This window comes from Labrus bergylta, chromosome 8 (assembly GCF_963930695.1).
Source record: "Labrus bergylta chromosome 8, fLabBer1.1, whole genome shotgun sequence".
Classification (NCBI taxonomy): Eukaryota; Metazoa; Chordata; class Actinopteri; order Labriformes; family Labridae; genus Labrus; species Labrus bergylta.
The window spans coordinates 9,537,396-9,556,455 of record NC_089202.1 but is presented as its reverse complement, the minus strand read 5'-3'; the positions used below and the strand labels follow the sequence as shown (position 1 = coordinate 9,556,455).

The 19,060-nt window shown below is 41.9% G+C and overlaps 1 protein-coding gene across 1 annotated transcript in view; it reads right to left on the bottom strand.

The window, feature by feature from the left end:
- The window catches only part of kmt2bb (lysine (K)-specific methyltransferase 2Bb), a 25,212-nt gene extending 6,152 nt beyond the window's left edge, over positions 1 to 19,060 (bottom strand). The window contains exons 1-29 of the mRNA XM_065958334.1: positions 18,714 to 19,060; positions 17,195 to 17,273; positions 13,433 to 17,011; positions 13,114 to 13,295; positions 12,252 to 12,371; positions 11,859 to 12,042; positions 10,026 to 10,257; positions 9,872 to 9,939; positions 9,520 to 9,777; positions 9,198 to 9,304; positions 8,551 to 8,661; positions 7,946 to 8,059; positions 7,577 to 7,723; positions 7,379 to 7,471; positions 7,175 to 7,292; positions 6,974 to 7,087; positions 6,450 to 6,634; positions 6,202 to 6,303; positions 5,686 to 5,796; positions 5,462 to 5,538; positions 5,130 to 5,353; positions 4,911 to 5,014; positions 4,651 to 4,788; positions 4,273 to 4,431; positions 4,062 to 4,179; positions 3,878 to 3,956; positions 3,634 to 3,794; positions 3,359 to 3,526; positions 193 to 3,241 (exon numbers count right to left, since the gene is read on the bottom strand). Of these exons, the coding sequence (XP_065814406.1) occupies positions 193 to 3,241; positions 3,359 to 3,526; positions 3,634 to 3,794; positions 3,878 to 3,956; positions 4,062 to 4,179; positions 4,273 to 4,431; positions 4,651 to 4,788; positions 4,911 to 5,014; positions 5,130 to 5,353; positions 5,462 to 5,538; positions 5,686 to 5,796; positions 6,202 to 6,303; positions 6,450 to 6,634; positions 6,974 to 7,087; positions 7,175 to 7,292; positions 7,379 to 7,471; positions 7,577 to 7,723; positions 7,946 to 8,059; positions 8,551 to 8,661; positions 9,198 to 9,304; positions 9,520 to 9,777; positions 9,872 to 9,939; positions 10,026 to 10,257; positions 11,859 to 12,042; positions 12,252 to 12,371; positions 13,114 to 13,295; positions 13,433 to 17,011; positions 17,195 to 17,273; positions 18,714 to 19,043 (10,511 nt within the window). The 5' untranslated portion in view covers positions 19,044 to 19,060. The remainder of the gene's footprint in view (positions 1 to 192; positions 3,242 to 3,358; positions 3,527 to 3,633; positions 3,795 to 3,877; positions 3,957 to 4,061; positions 4,180 to 4,272; positions 4,432 to 4,650; positions 4,789 to 4,910; positions 5,015 to 5,129; positions 5,354 to 5,461; positions 5,539 to 5,685; positions 5,797 to 6,201; positions 6,304 to 6,449; positions 6,635 to 6,973; positions 7,088 to 7,174; positions 7,293 to 7,378; positions 7,472 to 7,576; positions 7,724 to 7,945; positions 8,060 to 8,550; positions 8,662 to 9,197; positions 9,305 to 9,519; positions 9,778 to 9,871; positions 9,940 to 10,025; positions 10,258 to 11,858; positions 12,043 to 12,251; positions 12,372 to 13,113; positions 13,296 to 13,432; positions 17,012 to 17,194; positions 17,274 to 18,713) is intronic.

Sequence of the window (19,060 nt, the reverse complement as noted above, 5' to 3'; positions counted from 1 at the left end):
TCACTTTAACGACTCTAACCAATGTGCTCTTATTATTATCGCCAATAATTTATTTATTTCCCTTCAAACCCTTCAAATTAAAATGCCAACAATCAGCTGATTCCAGCATCTTGAATGTTAAGATTTATTGCTCGTATCCGTCAATGAATCAGTAATGAAACAACCATAAAATATAGATGAGACAAATCTTACCCTGAGCTCTCAGAATCGCTTATGTGCTCCTTCTTTAACTCGTCTAGGTTCAGCACACCTTTCACTGTCGGGGTCTTGATGCGGACTCCTGAAGCCCTGCTGGAGATGCTTGGAAAGGTTGGTCTACGACGTTCTTCATCCTCACTGATGGGCTCTGGTTTGAGGAAGTCAACCTTAGACTTCTTTGTGACAATGCGGTCTGAAAGCGAAGACACTCTCTTCATACGGACGTGGGTGCGAGGGCGAGAAGCTGGAGCCTGTGCTGGTGTCGGTGAAGGACATCGAGGCAACACTGGGGGCTCTGGTTCAATCAACAGGCCCGGTGGCAGAACCAGTGAGGAAGGACTTAGTGTTTGAAGCCCGCTCCACTTGGGTGTGTAGTTACTTGCCATTGCTTGATTGATAATTGCTTGAGCACTTTGAGCTGGAGTGGTGGGAGGATTCTCAGCAGATGGAGCAGGCTGTCCTGAGGTCTTGGATTTTTTGGATGTACTGGGCTCTTTCTTTTTCTTTGTCTTTTTCACCTCTGGAACAGTTCCATCTTTTGGTGTTTTATTAGAGTTTTTTCTCTGCTTCTTCGCATTAACTGAAGCCACCGCATCGTTGCTGTTGTTAGAAAGCAGCTGTGTTATCGTGAGTGGATTCTGAACTGCAGGTGTAACTGACTGAGGACCCGCTGCTGCCACATTGGGCCCGGGGAGTGGAGCGCTCATATTACCAGCTGCCGCTAGTGTGGCAGACAGTGCGTTGCTTTGCAACAAGTTGGCGATCTGAGTGACACAGTTGTAGGAAGGAGAGTTGGGAGTGGGCAGCTGGAAGGTGTTGCTCTCTGGGTTCTTCACAAAGATCTGTCCAAGACGGTTCACAAGCAGGACATGAGGCGTAGGATCAACATTTGGTCCTCCCACCTCCTTCACAGTAAGGATAGCATGTCCAGGCAAACCCGGGTGAACAACTGGCTGCTGTGGTTCTAAAGCGGGTCTAGGGGTGGAAAAGTTGATGGAGATAGTGTGTCCAGAAGAAGCCACCGATGAAGAGTTGAAACCATTCAGGATCACAGGGGCTGAGGTGGTTTGGAGGGGTGTTTGAGCTGTTGAAAACTGTGTTGAGAGTCCAGAGAGAGAGGATATTGATGCAGATGAAGACACAATGGTGACACCTGTAGGACCCAATGGCTGTGTTTGTGTGGAGAGGATAGGTAAAGAGACGGTTCGACAAACCCCTGCAGGGGAACACGTGCCTGGCGTAGCTGATAACACTGGATCGTTTGATGGGGCGGAATTTAGCAACGTTTGTGTCAGCTCTCCAACTGGTCTGAGGGTGGTTAGTTTAGCAGACAGAGACCCTGTGGATGGGAAGGTTGTCGAGTCATCTGAGGATGTTACAGGCTGAAGTGTTATACCTGACTTATATGGAGGCTGACTTATTCCTGGTATACAAGAAAACATCTGCAGCGAGTCTCCATTGCCTTGAGAGGGGTTTTGTCCATCTGTAGACACTGAAGGGGAAGGCTGAAGAAGATCCAGGAGGGAGCCCTGACAGTTTTCAGCAGAGTCTGCTAATGAGGGCATCTCTGCATTAGCCGTTACATGGTTCATTATAGTAGACCCCTCAGTTGATGACACAAAGTTGCTACTGCTGGGCTCTAAATTCAGAGGTTTACCAACAGACTGTTGGGGCTCAAGAGGCGTTCCCTCTAACAAAGAAACCATCTCTGTCACATGTGAACCAGACTCACAACTCTCAAGAACAAGAGATGTTCCAGAAGTGAATCCTAAACTGGATTCTTGGAATAGCTCCTCTGACAATGATTTCTCAGGCACCTTTGTGAGTAAATGAACTGGAGTAGGAAGCACATTTTCCTGATTCACCACAGGATGGTTGAGTCTTTCCTCTAGAAGTGGAGAATTTATGGACTTAGGAGGGTCTTGAGGTGAACTATCTGTAGGTTTTTTGCTTGCAGCTGAGATTTTATCATTTGATGATGCCTCGGGGGATAGACTCGGAACTGCCTGTTTGCCATTTAGTGTTTCCAACTCAGGGACATTTTTGTTTTTCAGGCTCTTGGCTTGTATCTGAGCTTGACCAGAACCCTCAACTTTCTGAGCATCATCATTGGTGACCATACTTGCATCGCTCTCGGTGCCATCATCTATGCCGTCCAGCTGAGCCAAAGGTCGGGACGGGGGGGAGGAGGGAGACTTGGAGCGATCTTTTGAACTGGGACAGGTGACTATGGTCCTTGAGAAGTCAAAATAGTGCTCCATATCATCATCGGAGGAGTTGCCCAAGTCATCCCTGGCTGATGCTGCAGAGCGTGGCAAGTTTGCAACAAGGCTCTTCCTCTTGTGTACCTCTGGGGGTTTCGGCCAAAATTCCTCTTGATCATCCCCTTCCAGCACAATCTGCCCGCCACAGTTCATTGCCACACCTTCATTGAGAAGAGTCTCTTCAATCTCAAGTTCTGTCCGCATCTCCTGCCCTAGGCTGATGCTGGGATCCTTGTGGAACAAACCATAAGGGAAGTCTTTGTCACCTTTTTGTTGGTTCAAGTCCTCTTGGGGTGATGTCCCATTTGCTGGAGAGACGTCTTCAGGTTCTGGGGAAGCTAAGAAGTTGTGCGGCACCTCCACTGAGTCTGGCTGGCTGAGATCAAATGACAGGCGGTTTCTGGGTAGGTGTACGGATGAGGAGAAAGACAGACTTGGAGCGGAAATGCCTCCTGCACTGTCCTGCCAACCTGACTGAGAGAAGAACGACGAGGTCATTGCATTTCCAGAGGATCGGACCGAGGAAGCACTTCTGCCTGCAACTTGGCGGGTCGATGGAGGATTTATCACGTTGTCTGCAGCATTAAGTGGGAACAGTGGGGAGGTCGGCAGGGAGGATTTTCCAGCTCGGAGGGTGATTGGTCCACTCAGGGGACCTAGATGAGGGGGGGACATGTGACTGCGGGGGCCTGTGGTCTGAGAGTGTGGGCGAAGAACCCTTCGAGTCTCCTCCAGATCACTTATGGTTAAAATGTGATGGGGTTTTGCCTGGTTTAGTCCTAAGAAGAAATCAAAACAATAAAAATAGATTAACACTTGAGCCCTTTTGATTGGATCACATTTTTTTATTAGAGAATTTAGATAATTCTAAAATATGAACTTAAATGATATTCTACCTGGGGATGGCAGTGGTCGGGACATTCCCCCAGCTGGTCTCCTGGTTTGGGGATAGCTGGGGATCTTTGGCCTTGCACCATGATCTGATTTGGCTGGAGGTCCTGGCACAAAGGTTTCCTCCGTCAGGGTTTGGGACTCTATTACATCAGTCTCTTGGGCTTCAGATTCTGCAGAGTCATAAAACATATTTATATAGAACGGCTTCTACCTTTGTCTATCTATTTAAAGTAAATCATATCCTAATCTACTACAGTTTTTTGTCTTGTATACACACCAAGCACTGGACAGGGGCTGTGAGCGATGGTGTGATTGTCTCCTCGGTCAGGCATCTCCTCGACAGGCTTCTCAGGGACAACTGGCTGGACCTCTCGGACAGTGCATGTATATTTGCATCGACGCAATGGATTAACTGTACTCCAGTACCAACGAGAACACCTTAGGAGATAAACAAGGATTTTAAAGTGATGGTTTCACACTGATAATCTATCTATATAGTTTAAAGATAGATTACAACTTACTGAAAGCCCACAGGACACAGTCTTCCTTTAAATGCAGAAAGTTCAGTCAGCATTCCCAGTTTGTCAATCTGAAGGGAACCTACGTAGAGACAATGTGGATTCCACTTTTTGATTACACATGAAAGGTTCAGGTGAGTTACAGTTGAGCAGTGAGTAGAAAACCAGCTACAAAAAAGGCGCTTACCGATCATCACATTGATTAGTTCTGGTTCAAGTCCAGTCAAGAACTTTCTGCGGAGGCTGATCCCCTCAAAGTCCACGTACACCCTACGGTTTACTTCAAATTCTTGACCAGTAATCATCTGGAGGATAAAGGAAAAAGGGCGATATTACCATCCAGAATGACTAACCTTTAAGCCACTCAAATAAGACACATGTAGAAGAGTAGAATTTACCCTGCCGCTGATGAGATGCCGGTGTTTGTAGCAGTAAACTTTCTTATCATCCTGGAACACACAGTGACGGGAGCGGGCACACATGAAGTGGTAGTTGCTCTGACAAGATGTCAGGCAGCAGCCCACTGTGGCACCTGTGTGGTTGCAGCGTTCACATCGCTGCAGAGAGTTTGGATTCAAAGTGTCAGGGGCAATCAAGAAACAAGACAGAAAACTATGAGAACAAATATTTAAATGAGAGCAGAGCTGACTGATCTCCTGTTATCAAATATATATAATATAAATATTTTTATGGAGGTTTTACGTTAATAAAACTCAGATGCCTTGTCGTTAGGAACTAACAGGTTAATTAATATATATGGAAGATTAATGACCAACCATTAAGCGGCCTCTTGTGACAGCACTGTGTACATGTAGTAGAGACCCGTTGTCCTCTTCAAACACCTCAGCTGACCACAGACAGCAGTTGACATGAGCCCATTCGTTCTGGCCCAAAAAGAGCAATCTGCCAGCTTCCTGTAAAGCAAAAACAAAGTATTTTGTTAACCTCAAAAGAATTCAATTAATGATGTTTGTATATGATTTACTTGAAGTTCACCTTGTAGTTTGAGAATTCAGAATCTACATTGTGAACTTACGTTTGGTTTAAGGTCTCCATATTTCTGGCACAACGAGCACTGCCTCTCATCATCCTTAGACCATCCAGTGTCTAGATCAGCTTTTGAAAGACGGCCTCGTCTCCCTATATAAAACGTACAAAGTCAAGACTTAAGGGGCCAAAATTTTGCACAAGATCAACAAAAAAAAAGAAAATGTTAATTTTTTCACCCCCCCCCCCCTTCAGTTGAGAACATTACCTTTGAACTTGAGCCTCACAGCCCTGCTGGTATTGAAGTGGGTGCGGCTTATTGGCTCCCCAGACATTGGAGAAACCGCTTCTTCTTCCTTGACATCTAAGCTTTGACCGTTGTCCTCCTGAAGGAGCCCTAGTGGAGCCATCGATGTGAGCTCCTCCCTCTCCTGCCACTGTGCGTAAATGTGCTCCGTCGTAGGAGGTTCAATGGCATTAGAGAGCATCCCCCTATTTAAGAAAGATGCATTCAAGAATTATTATTAATTTTAGACATGCATGCTAAAGGTTATTTCAAAATAATGTTTACTTGTAAAGAAGTCAATAAAAATCACTTACATGGGCAAGTCTTTGGTACAAGAGTTCCACACCTTTGGGTCTTGGCTGCTAAACCAATTAAATACCTCCTCCAGGAGCTAAAGAGGAAAATCACATCAGTCTATTATAGATTTATAGCTCACCTGCATTTAAAAATGTTTTCAAAGCTTTATTTGGTAGTAACTCAAATTCCCATTAGCAACATATGACTTAAGATACTGTAACTCTTCTCATTCATACAGCACCTTTAAGTAGTAAGAGCGTGCAAGAGCAGTGGGTCTCTGCTCCTCTGGTAGATCCTCCTCTTGCTCAAGCCTCTTTCGTACCACCTGAACCACATCTTCATGGAACATTTTCTGTATGAAAACAAACTTTTCTCAGCATCCGTTCAGATTTCATTTGTGAAGTTTCCCTTACGATGCAATGACAAACAACAAAAAGTTGCGGAACTTTAAGAGATATTTTAAAGAGAATGATTTGACAATTACTTTGATAATCAATAAGCAAGCAAACTGGTCAAACATGTGCAGATTCAAGCCAGTTTGAAGGAAGGATTGTATGCTTAGTGTCATTTGTGGTTTAAAAAAAGTCTGTCCTGTTTGTTTTGCAAAATAAGCAATTTTAAGACGTGACGTTTAGCAATGGGAAAACTGATTTGTTTCAAGCAATGATTGGATTTTGTACAGACTCAGTTTTTTACACAACTTGGTGGACATACATTATGTCGTTTTTAGACAGTAAATCTGAGGTTGTAAACTTACCAAAGTAGTATAAAGGCCTTTGTCAAACTTCTTGCCAACAGCTCGGAGGTCACAGGCTGGCTGTCCTTCCATTCCACCTTCAGGATCAGCCAACTTTTCACACTGGAGCAGAAACCAAAACACATTTGAAAAACTGCAATCAATACGAGTACAAACCAAACATAAATTCCAGCGTCAAGTAATTGTATCTAACAAATATAATTCTGCAGATGGCTGGAATAAACACCTAACACTTTGATTGTCATTACCTGTGAGCAGGTAACAAGGTGCTGGGTGAGAGTGGAGGAAAGCAAGCAAGCGAGCACCTTTTCCACCCCAGACCTGAGCTCTATATAGAGCAGCTCTCTCCAGGCACTGGGCTGGGTCACACTACAGGGCCGACATGAATATACCACGCTCTCAGGCAAGCTGGACAAGATCTCATACAGCTCATCTGGAAGGATTAAACAGGAGACAGGAATTTAGCAGTGAAATAGACTCTAAACCAACATGCATACAAGTGACTACAGCATTACTTTGTTGAAAGAAGCCACAAAGAAAGTATCTTTACAAGATCTTACTGATTCCTGTATGCTTTACGAAGAGCTTAATGCAAAGAAAATATCCCTCAGTTATTTAGCTATTTAATACGAACTCAAACAAACAACAACTTGAGAAGATACCATTTCAAGATGCAAGCAAGTTGGGCATGGTTTTATAGTGTTGATGAGTGAAGGGGTGGGGCTTTCTCTCTAGGTACTTCTATCCTCTAAGAATCAAATATGAAAATCACCTGTTAGGTCCTCGCACTTGGCGTGTACCCAATGGTTACAGGTGCCACACTGCATCATCTGACTGTCATAGTCATTGTCCTCGTAGCACTTGAAGCAGATTGGGCAGTAGTTACCTAATAAAAGAAGGAGGGGTTGAGAATAGACCGACAATACTGGTAGATGACAAAGGACATGAAATGTATCAAAGGCTGTATTCTTACCCAGTTCATAGAGCTTTGAACAGTCAGGACAGAGTGCTTTGTCGTGGTTCCAGTCAGTGTCCCAACTCTTCCCTGGTGTGACACCACAACTTTTACACCTGATGCACGTCATACAAACCTGCACAGAAATTCTCGAGTTAGGACCAGCAATCCATGAAATGCAATATTGGCACACTTGAAGTTTTTTAAGAAATCTGAACCAACCCAAGCTTTCCTCTTCTTGTTTTGTTTTGGATAGTTTGGTCCCAGACAGGAGGTGTGATAACAGTTCTGGCATCTCTCACACTCTAACAATGGCTGAGAGACATGAAACAAGTAAAACTTGTAAATTGAACCACAGCACAGAGAAATAAAATACAGCAAAACATATAAGCACAAGCAAAACAAATAAGCAGGTTGTACCTTTAATTGCTTGTTTTTTCGACCACACACATGGCAAAATTTGCAGCGACGACAGCACCAGTTTTCCTTATTCTCCTCTGAGGGACGCTCTGCTGGTTCCAGGCAAAACTGGTGGAAGGGCTCACAGCACACTTGACAATATAGCATCTGCAAAAGGAAATTTATGATAATGAAAAAGGGTTCACCAAATCTAAAATGTAGTGAAATAATAAACATTCAACATTTTTTTATCTGGATCATTAAGTAATATGTCTTAGTACAACACACATGTAAGGACCTTCAAAAAAGAACTGTTGAAGAGTTAGGTAACCTAAGGAATCAGATACAGCATAAGTATTAAAAGAAGAGAAACAGTAATGATGTAGTTACCTCATGTTGCCCTTTACTGGCACAAAGAAGGCAGACATAGGGGGGCATCAGCGGCGCAGAGGTCAATATACTTAAACCACCCATATTCCAGACATTCTCCAAAGAACAGTCCTCCTGAAAACAAAAAGACCGTTTACACAATTAACAACTGAGAATTCTTACTGAGGTTACCATCATAATGCCTTAACTGCTGAGAAGATATGAAAAACAAACGAACAAAGGATTTAGAGTTTAACTCAAGTTCACTTCATGTCAAAGTTGTGGTCATACATCACAGAGGAGATTTGTTGAGTTACATTCCTCATTAACCCATCCACACGTACAAGTACATTGATGTTTAAAAGAATAACAGGGACCTCTAGTGGATAAAACATACAACTAATGAACTACAGCCTTAACGAACATGTGTGTCCTTGTATCATCATTTTTCCAACAGTAACAAGAATTTAAATATGTTATAGTTCTGAACCCCTATTACATCACAACAATGTAATCATTTATAGAAAGTGTTTCACCAAAGAGATTTTTTTCAATGAATGAGCATTATCTCATGATAAGTGTGTTAATATCACAATATGTTTCATGTTCTTTGCTGAGTGACATACCTTGAAGTCAACCCTGATTTTGTGAGTAGGTTTAGAAGACTCAACTTCTCTTTGCTCAAATCCATGGGCCAAGGCAGCCAGGACACTGGGGGGAGTCTGCTCCAAAGGACCCTGAGAGACATCCATCACATAAATGTTGAAACAACACAATTTCCCAGTGTGCATCAGACTTTAGATATGTCTCAGTTATAGGGAGGCCACCACAGTATTACACACCTTAGTTAAACAGAGCCTAAAGAAGAACTGAAAGGACTGGCTTCCAGGAAGCAGACTGTTATTTTGGATAAATACTGTAACAGTAATTGACCTCGTGTCCAAACCTTTGCAAAAGAAATTGAAGGAATGAGGTAGCTTGTAAGCTACACCATGCCAAAACCTCGGTTGGCAGCATATAAACAAAGCTACAGTTGGGATGTCGCCCAAGACAAAACTGGCAGATTTGTGTTTCCGGTTGGTGAGAATATGTCATTAATTGGGTTAAACAAACGCTGTGCAAATGCTCACCAACAGACCTTTTTGAAACTTTTACAAAGCCTTAGCATTCACAGTGTGATGGAGCACATGAAGTGTAGCATACTGACACAAATGAAATATGTGTAGGTGAATGAGGTTGTTAGCGTGGGTAAAAAAAAAATTGAATTAACCACCTTCTCAGGTTTACGTCGGCCAGATGGTACACGGTGTGAGCTGGACTTTCTTTGCCTGATATCCTCATCTGAAATGTCTCCAAGGAATCCATCTAATGACACAAAGTCTAAGGAAGACAGGAAAAACAATATTATATATACATACAGTATATACAGATGCCTCAAGTGATAGATACTATATACATATACTAAATATTTAAATCCATATAAAAATGTGTTTATAATCATATGTAAACAGATACCTATATTTGTGGTGTTATAATACTAGAGCAATTTGTAAATGTAACAACAATTTTATCTGGTTCGTCAAATGATAATCTACCTTGACTTAAGCGGGGCCCTGCACCTCTTTTCCTGGCTGGTGAGGCAGAGTTTGGGACAGCTTTGTCGTCTAGATCAGAGTCGTAGTCCACCAAGTCAAAGTAGACGCGGGGCTTCACAACACGCTTTGGCTGTTTACGCACTGATGGACTGCTGCCATCGCCATGGAGACCAGATGGTGAGTCCACAGCACCATCGTTCCCTTCGTCATTACTTGAATGACCCCCACTTGGAGAGGATCGCCGTCGCTTAGAGGAGCCTAAAAAAACAAACAAGAGGTAAGTAGCTGACGGGCTTAATTTTAAGAAAGTAACACAGGAAAATGACACTGGCATGCTTCAATGAAAAATGACCTTTGGGCGCTGTTCTTCCACTCAGTCTTCGAGCTTTTCTCTCTTCAATTTGGTCGCATCTCTTGTACCTTGAGTTTAGAAAAAGGGTACTTTATTATTTTTGAATCAGTGATGTACTCAAATAATACAAAGGATTAAGAGTGGGTAAACTTACACACAACATTGCCGCTTGGTATTGGGACCACCAAACTTGGGCTTGTCAAGGCAGTTCATGCACCTGCCGCAATCGTCCTCGTGGTTGCAGCCTTTGCAAATTCCGCACCTGCGTGAGCGATACCCAAACGGCCCGAGTCCTTTGCGCTTCACAAAATTTGACGGCTTCTTGACCTTGGTGACCTTTGCATCAGACAGTCCGGGACTATCCGACTCAGAGGGGGACCCAACATCTGCAACAAGAGACATTCGTCCGTCAGTCAGTTCAAATGGTTTGATCAGAAATCAAGATGCAGCTTAAGACACAGTTAGTTTTTGGGAAGCACTTGTCTAGTGTGACCATTGAGTAAACAATACTTCTAAAATGTTCTTAAGGCGAGACACTACAGGTGAATAGGGTAAAAAAATTAACTCACAGATATCAACATGAAACTTCTCCAGTTTATTACTTATATCAAGGCAAATATTTTTAATATTACAAGTTTTCTGAAATGTTATGTTTAAATATGCAAATAAGGCATTATCTAATTAAATATGCGTTAATTTGCATACATTTCCAGCTGAGAAATCTGAACATTGGCTAAACCCAGGTTCAAGATTATTTTTTCATTTTGTTGACATATTAAAGACACAGGTATTTACAGAGGGGATTTTGGATATCTCTTTTTATCACTCCATAAATCAGAAAATACTATCAACAGACTTGAAAAATCGATTTTCGCCATGTTTTTATGAGCAAACTGTTATATAAATCAGGCTATGAATGATATATTAACAAACCCCTCTGTAAATACCTTCAGAATACAGATAGGAATAAAACTGGAAAGTTTGGTGTATTCAAGTGCTACTGAAGTGGAGATTTCTGTCTCAGAGTATGAGAAAAAACTCATTTTGAGAAAACAGACATTAAAGATTTGTATTGTAAAATTCTATAAATTCTTATAGGAAATGACTATTTACAGACAAAATGTCTTTTTTTTTTAACTCTTATTTTAGGGTATATTTTAGTATTAGTTATGTATTTATATCAAATGTGTTATCCCCTCTAAATTAATTTAGTTTTTTCAACAAACAACTTCAATCTACTTAATTTAACTGCGAACCCGCACAGACATAAACACAACAACGACCCCTCCCGTTTTGAAAAGTTCCACTCGATATTCCGTTATTTTTAAGAGTTCAGCACAGCATCAGCAGTAAGAAGATGATATCCTTATTATCCTTGTAATATCCTTATTTGGGTTACATAGCGTTGTGCAGGAGAGAGAGAGCTTTACAGAGATATCAGTCATGACGGGCAGCAGAGAACAGCCGTTATACTGCACGTCACATTAGAATGATAACTTTCGGGAAAATTTACGAGCAATCTAAAGCCGCGATCAGACAAAATGTATTAAAATATACACATAAATGTATAATTTGGATATTCTCTTTATGGTAGTTTGAAAGATTACATGTTCAGGGAGTGATCTAGCCCAAAATCTCAAAATTGACCAGTACATTAAAATGGATGTTTTAGCCTGCCGTGTCTCGCCTTAAGATTATACACGTTAAAAAAGAATCACAGACGTTTACAATAACTCAAATTTGTGGAATATCAGGATTTATAGGAAATCAGTTTTGGCATTTAGCTAAATGTAAATTCAATCTTTTAGCTGTTTAATAAACAATCATTGTAAAGAGGACTGATTATCAGACGCTATTTACTGTGGAGTCAATATATTTGCATTCTACAAATAAAGTGATCAAAATTACTGCATTCAAATCAATAAATTTAATAAGTTTATCTAAAGACAGCAACTCCCGATGAGTCCACTGATCAGCATAAACTTACCTTTAGCAACATCTGAGGGGGAAATGCCAGTTCTTTCATGCAGAGGCAAGGCGCTAAGCCTGGGAATGTCATCTGGTACTAAGGCTCGAGGCTGCCCCAGCACCACAGATGCAGCACGACACACGTGCTTGATGCGTGGACCTCCTGCTCTACGGAACTCTTGGCAGAGGGGAGAGATGACCTGCTGTAGAAAGAAGGATTTTAAAAAAGAAATATCAAGATAGAGCCACCGATGTAAAAAAGACGAAATAAACAGTCTGAACAGAGATTTCCCTTCTGCTAAGTTTTGCTTTAAGCACATGATTAAATATTAAAAATAGTAAACAATAGTAAAAACTTTAACATGTTATTTTAACTGATTTGCATGTTGGACCCATAGGTTTTTACACTCACTGGTCCCTGAGGCGGCTCAGTCTTCACAGGAACATTAGCATCAAGTGGAACCCTCTGCTTCCTCCTTTGTCTCTTAGAGCTTACATCCCGGGACCTGGCACCACTTGGGCCAGATAACAGCTGCAGGATCAAAAGGCAAAATCATGGCATGAATATAAACCTTACAACTTGTCCCAACAGCATGCGAGTGTCAGCGACAAAATCAGCTTGATTCTATTGTTTCCTATCGGAGTGTCCTAACTGCCAACGAGATGCGCAGCGTGATCCAATGCGCCGTTTTTACCCTGGCGTCCCATTTCTACTTTCCTCTCTGTCGATCACGTAGACATGTGAGAAACAAGGAAGGAGGGGGCTGGCACTCACTTTTCTCACTTAACAGAGCGTGTTAGCTTGTTTTACAGAGGAGTGGAGATAGTGGTAGATTAATAATAACTACATCTGTGATGGAAATGTTGAGCTTTGACTTGTGTCAACACCGGAGAAAAAACGTTTTTTCTTTATTGAAGAGCCTTTGAGTGCTGTGATTTGAGTCAACAGCTTGTAGTCACAAAGCACCACACAGCCGTTTGTCCACATTCTAAACAAAAGCACTAAATATCATACTGAAATTCACAGAGCCAAGAATGAAATATTTAACAGATGCAGTGTGGGCAGCCAGCATGCAATCATGCGCGTTGCAACGCCGTATCTAACGCTTGCGACACGGTGATAGGATGCTACAAACACCCTGGATTGGTCAAAATACTTTTTTTTGTAATTACGTGTTCAAACAAGGATTTTCTCAGTTATGACAGATCTTCACACGAAGAATCAAAATGATATAATAACAATTGAGAGGATGTACTTGTAATGATGATCTTACCCCCGATGACTTGAGCTGTTTCTGCTGGTCAATCTTAATGAGCTGGACCTTGGCTTTCTTGAGCAGATTAAACATTCTTTTATTAGCACCAGTGAGGCGCGCTCTTTGTGATGCTCCCTTCTCCATGGATCCAAAATAATCAGCTTCTCCTGCACCAGAGATCTGTAATGACTGCAGCTCTTCTGTTGATATAGTCACAAATACAAATCATGTAATAAACATATTTATATATATATATATATATATTCCCAAATATGTCATTAAAGGCCTGTGTTGCTTGGTATTTAAGATTAAAGTATTCTTTGAAAGATTTTCTTACCTGAATGAAGTTGGTCAGTGTCTTTTCCTGCTACATCCTCCTCTTTACTTTGCTGAATGGTAATGGACTTGGACTTAGTTGCTCTTACACTCACAGAAACCTTTCTCACCACTCCAGGGGAATCAAGGTCTTCTATCTTGAGCTTGGATTTGCTCCTCTCTGTGTTTGTATTCCTCTGCCTCAGGCTGATGCTCATGGCCTCATCATCAAGCCCTTCAGCCAAATCTACGGGAGCTTGAGCAGGTTTGCTAACACAATCGGTCTCTGTTGGGGTTTTGCTTTTGGGAAGTCCCGTGTGGTTCTTATTCAGCCTTTGATAGATCTTAAGGTGGGCCATTTGTTTATTCATCTTAGGGGTGCTTTTCTTTTTCTGGGGATCCAAGGGGTCAGCAGGTAGTTCTGTGGGCTTATCAACTGGTGTGGATAAAAACAGATCGTCACATTCACTATCTAGAGTTTGGTCAAGTGAAAACATTTCATCACTAGACTCTTCAGGCACGTGCCAACTGAAACTGGAGTTCTTCAGGAAAGGCTTCTTCTTTTCAACATTGCTGCTCTTTCTCTCAGATAGAAGGCCGTCAGCTAAATCGATGTCATCATCCAGATCCTGAGCTGAAAACAAATCCACATCCAATTGAGCTTCACTCAATAGGTCCTCCTCATCAACAGGTAGGATAGGAGATATTGATCTGCACGTCCCATCTTCTCGCCTCTTTCCAGGACGCATTTGCAAGCCGAGCTGTAAACCCTTCTTCGGGGAGTTTCTTCGAGGCAAGACAGACATCCCAGCATCATCCATAAACCTTTGAGGGGTCTTGATCACCCGCGAGGATCTGGCACTTACAACAGGCATGATGAAGTGTTTGATGTTTTTTACAAACTTGCTTGATTTAACAGGATGGGCTTCTACAACATCTGGTCGTCCAATGTCCACTAATGTGTCCGTTTCCTCTTCCTTGAAACTTTCTTTGTCCAGCCCAATTTCTAACAGCTTAGAAATAATTTTTGCTTGTGGTTTGGGCCTTTTAGACCCAATAAAATGAAGACCTGTCTGTCTCTTTTTATATATTTTCTGTATTCCAATCAGTTTGGAGCTTTGGGTCTGTGGGTTAGCTGCCAATGGAGTAGAAATGTCACCATCCCCTTCAACAATTTTTGGACTGTTTTCAGATTCTTTGAGTGGAGCAAACTTTCCATCTCTTGCCCTGTGTTTGTGTTTCTGCCGCTGCCCAATCAAACTTTTACGCCTCTTTTTTACTTTCTTGTGAGATTTCTTTTGTATGCACAATGTTTTTGGATCACTTGTTGGACACTCTGTTGGACACACCAATGGCTGACTATCTATCAACTGGATATCTGTTTCCTCTTTAACTGGTGGCTGTATCTGCTCTTCTTCCACTGACACAGTGTCCTGTTTTTCTTCAGGCTGTGTGCAATCTGGTGTTAGAGACTGACTCCCCTCTGTTACGAAAGGAAGAGTATCTTCTAAAGGAAGAGTATCTAAAGGAAAAGTATCTTCCTTTAGCACAGATTCAGTAAGAGTAGTTTCAATTGTTGGCAACTCTGTGTCTACAGCAGTTTTAGGAGAGACAACATGCTTCTTCCTTTGAACAGACCTCTTTTTACCTAATTTATTATTTCTACATCTTCTAGGTTTGGATGGTACAGGCAATGTTTTAGCCTCTTTGATCTGCGGTTCAACCTCATTCTCCACTTTCTGTGGAGACACTTCAACAGGCACATGTGAGGCCTCCTCAGCGATCTCAGAGGAGTCCTTATCAGGAACTTTAGAGGAGGTCAAGCTTGTCACCAGTAAAGGGTCCTCAGCCAAAAGCTGACCAGAGTTTTCAGGAAGACCATGTGAGCAGATATCTTCGGTTATAGCCTGAGAAGGATCTTCAGCATGCACCTGTGGAGCCACTTCATCCAGTGGACTCTTTCTAAGCCTCCGTTTCGGAGTGGTCTCTGATTTTTGAATTACTGATTTTTTCTGTGGCGAATCCAAGCTTGGTGTCCTCCTTCTTAATCTCCTAGTCGGTGTGACCTCAATATCAGGAGTTAATGTTGGTTCCTCATTATCTTCACTGGGATCTTTCAGAAAATCCTCCTTCTTTTCAGTCACAGGACTGACCTGCTGAATCAAAAAGGATGGCTTTGAGCTTTTATGTTTACCAGGAGAGGAGACCTTTTTGATCTGCAGTGGTGGAACTTTCTCGCAATCAGTTTTTGACATTTCTTGTGGAGGTGTTTCATTCATGTGTTGCACTTCATTTTCCACCTGTGAAGATAACTTTTCCTCAAATGACCCATCAGCCTTGTTTTGGAAATCTTTCTCCTTATTGTCCATGCTTTTACACTCTTGTAGGGCAGTGTTATCCAGTTTAGATCTTTTATCCACCCCCTTTAAATTCCTGTTGATACCGATGTCACATGATGTCAACTCATCCACTTCACAGACAGGTTTGTCCTTTCCTTTAACAGTGATTTTAGCATCTTGTCTTTGACTTTTCCCCTTGACTAATGTTAGAGTCCATATAAATTTTCTCCGCTTTTTCTTCCGAGTCGAGTTCTTCCCACTGGCCTGCACATCATATTTTGGGTTTCTGATCTTCATCAACTTTAAACTTGGGACCATCATTTCCTCTTTCTTTAAAGGCAAACCATCACTGGTTACATTATCGGTCTCTGTGGATGATGAACCTTGGTTCTCTGGCGCTGTAACATCCTTATTCAGCCTCTTGCTTTGCCTTCGTCTTTCACTTTTTGCAGGTGGTTTGGCCTCAACTGCATTAGAAACTTCTGCCATTGACTCAGTCAAAATGTTATCACTTTTACTCAGACTTTGTGGCTCAGCTGCACAGTCTGAGATCTTTTCAGAGAGTGGTTGACTGACTCTACGGCTCCTACGAATCGCTGGTTGATTTACATCAGGATCTTGCTCTGTCACAATGTCCTTCTGCTTTAACATCTTTGCATTCCTTTTTGGCTCGACAGCCTCGCTGTCTTTAACGGGTTCGATTTGATCCGCTGATTTTCTCTCTTTTGACTCTCTTTGTTCATCCACCAAAACTTTGGCGTTTGACTGGCAAACAGGCTCAGTCTTTAAAGCAGATCTTCCACGCCTTCTAGCAGGTACAGTCCCTCCTCTCTTATCCTCGTTGCCAGCTTTATCCTCAAGTGGTTCAGTTTTTAATTTGACGCGAGCACTTGAAATCTGGTCACCCTGAATGTCCTTGGCATTAGACTGATCCTGAATTCCCTTTTTCTTTGATTTCCTTGAAGATTTTACATGGGACTCCTTCAAAGTTTTCATCTTCTTTTTGGCCACCAACTTTATAGTAATCCTTGGTGACGCTGATGAAGCTCCACTTTTAGAAGACTGACGAACCATGGTGTTTTTTCCTTTTGGACCTTTCCTGCAATCCTGTGCGGGCTCTACTTCTGAAGATAAGCCTTGTGTTTCGTCCAAAGGTTTAACATCATTGAAAGGGTCAGGAGGGGTGATAGCTGCTTCCATTGCTGGTGTTTTAAGTGGTAGCTTCTCACTGTGTCGTTTGGATTTCGTGTTGAGAGCATCACCTTTAAAAAAAAAAAAGAAAGAAAAAAAAAGAAATCCATTGATCGCCAGTTAAGTGCAAATCTGTGATAGAAAACATTCCTCCTTTTTTTATGTTGTAACATGCTTAATTCAGAGTAAAACGTAAGTTGTGTTTATAAATTACACCAACTATGTAATGTAGTCAATAATGGCCAGTTGTATACCTTTGGAAGGGTTTTGTCGTGACCTCACAGGTCCTTTTGAGCTTTTTCTCTCAGCTTCAAATCCTCTAAAGTCATCACCCTTGAAAAAAGAAGTAGCAATTAACACCTGAAGCATCTGAACACAATTCTGCTGGAGTCTGTAACAACATCAGCAAGACAATAACTAAAATGCTATTTTAGTTGGTAAAGCACTCATGTTGAGGTTCAATCCATGTTACGTTATATGCACTAAATCAATTTTTTGAATAGCAATGAATATTGTCTCTTAAAATTAATTTAAGGAATAGAAACATGTCCAGCATTATGATGATTTTCCAAAACACTTATAATAGCAATGCATGATAATATTAGCGCATATGATCTATATCTGTTTAATAAAACAAAACCAGCAAAAAAATGTTTAGGTTTAGGCACAAAAATAACAATGACAGACAATGGACAATTGCTTTCATTTATCCACATTCAAACCAGATATTTTCAGTTTTAATGAATACAACTGGCATTAGACGATTGGGAAACCCTACTAAACTTTAAATGTTTACAGTTTTTACATGTGTGGATGATTCACCATCTCATAAAATCTACAGTCTTTGCTTGAATCATACTTGGACTGTTGGCTGAACACCTACACTGAATTTAAAACAGCAGTAATTCTCTTCCCTCCAAGTAAGGTTATTGCACATCTTTCTCATTTACAAACAGCTCGGCTATATTATAACACGGTAAGACATACGAGCCTGCAGGTGTGTGGTTTACGTTATTACTAATGAGCTTTCTAGGTCTACCAACAAGGGTGCCACTGGCTTTGGCACACTGCACCACCATTTAAACCTGTCGTGCTTTGTAACACAAGCTAGCAATTAGCCATCCCCTCCTCTCTAGAGGAGTTAGCCCACTTCTGCTATTTAGCCTAACCCAGTATAAGATACGAGTGTTTATATTGCAGTATAACTACAAGTAGGCTCCTGCAAGATTTGAGTTTGCTGTCTTATTTAAGCAGCTAGCAGGACAGCTCAGCCCGCATCTGGACACCGTATGAAAACAGACATTAGCATGTGTAGGCTAAGGAGGTGCTAGCCTTCCCGTTCTTTGTGTTGGATACTATAAGTTGGCTGCTCCTCTGGCCTGTTACAGAGCGGGCCATGAATAACATAACTACCTGATAACAAATAAGCATACTCATTCACTGAACCTTTATACTATCATTTACTTGTATTATAATAGTTTAAACTACTTGTTTACAAATAGGGCACAGTGTGGAGTTAAATGAAGTGCACTGCTAATGTTTTGAAGCGGTATTCGTGTTGCGACTGTCCATTACATGTCAAGGAAAGCTGCACAGTGCTAACATAGGGTTAGCATGTAATGTTAGCTTACCGAGCTAGTTATCGTTAGCGTAACGAAGGGATGTTGACATTTCTCCAAGTCACTAACCAGTCACACTGCTGTGAACAGCACTCATTCTCGCACATTTAATGGACACACAAATGAGGGAAAAAAATGAAATAAAGATACTAACTCCTGGGTCGGTTTGGGACCTCACCTCTTCACTCCCACTAGAGCTGTATCCAGACTGACCGAGGATCCTGTGGCTCGCCTCTAGTCCGAGTAAGCGCAAGTGAGACTGGTCTTCGTTTAACGATAGGACCAGGTTTGCGGGCCTTGGCCCTCCGTTAGTCACATCATCAGCTTCTGAGCCTGATCGTCCGAGTTGCCACCGCTTCTCGGAGCGCAATCGACTGCGTGACGACCAAGGACGACCGGGGAAACGACCTCTGGCCGTCGCGGTTCCACCTTGGCCTCCTACGGCAGCCGCGGTTGCTGATCCGCATCCCGCTGCCGCCATCATTGCTTCAACAACAACAC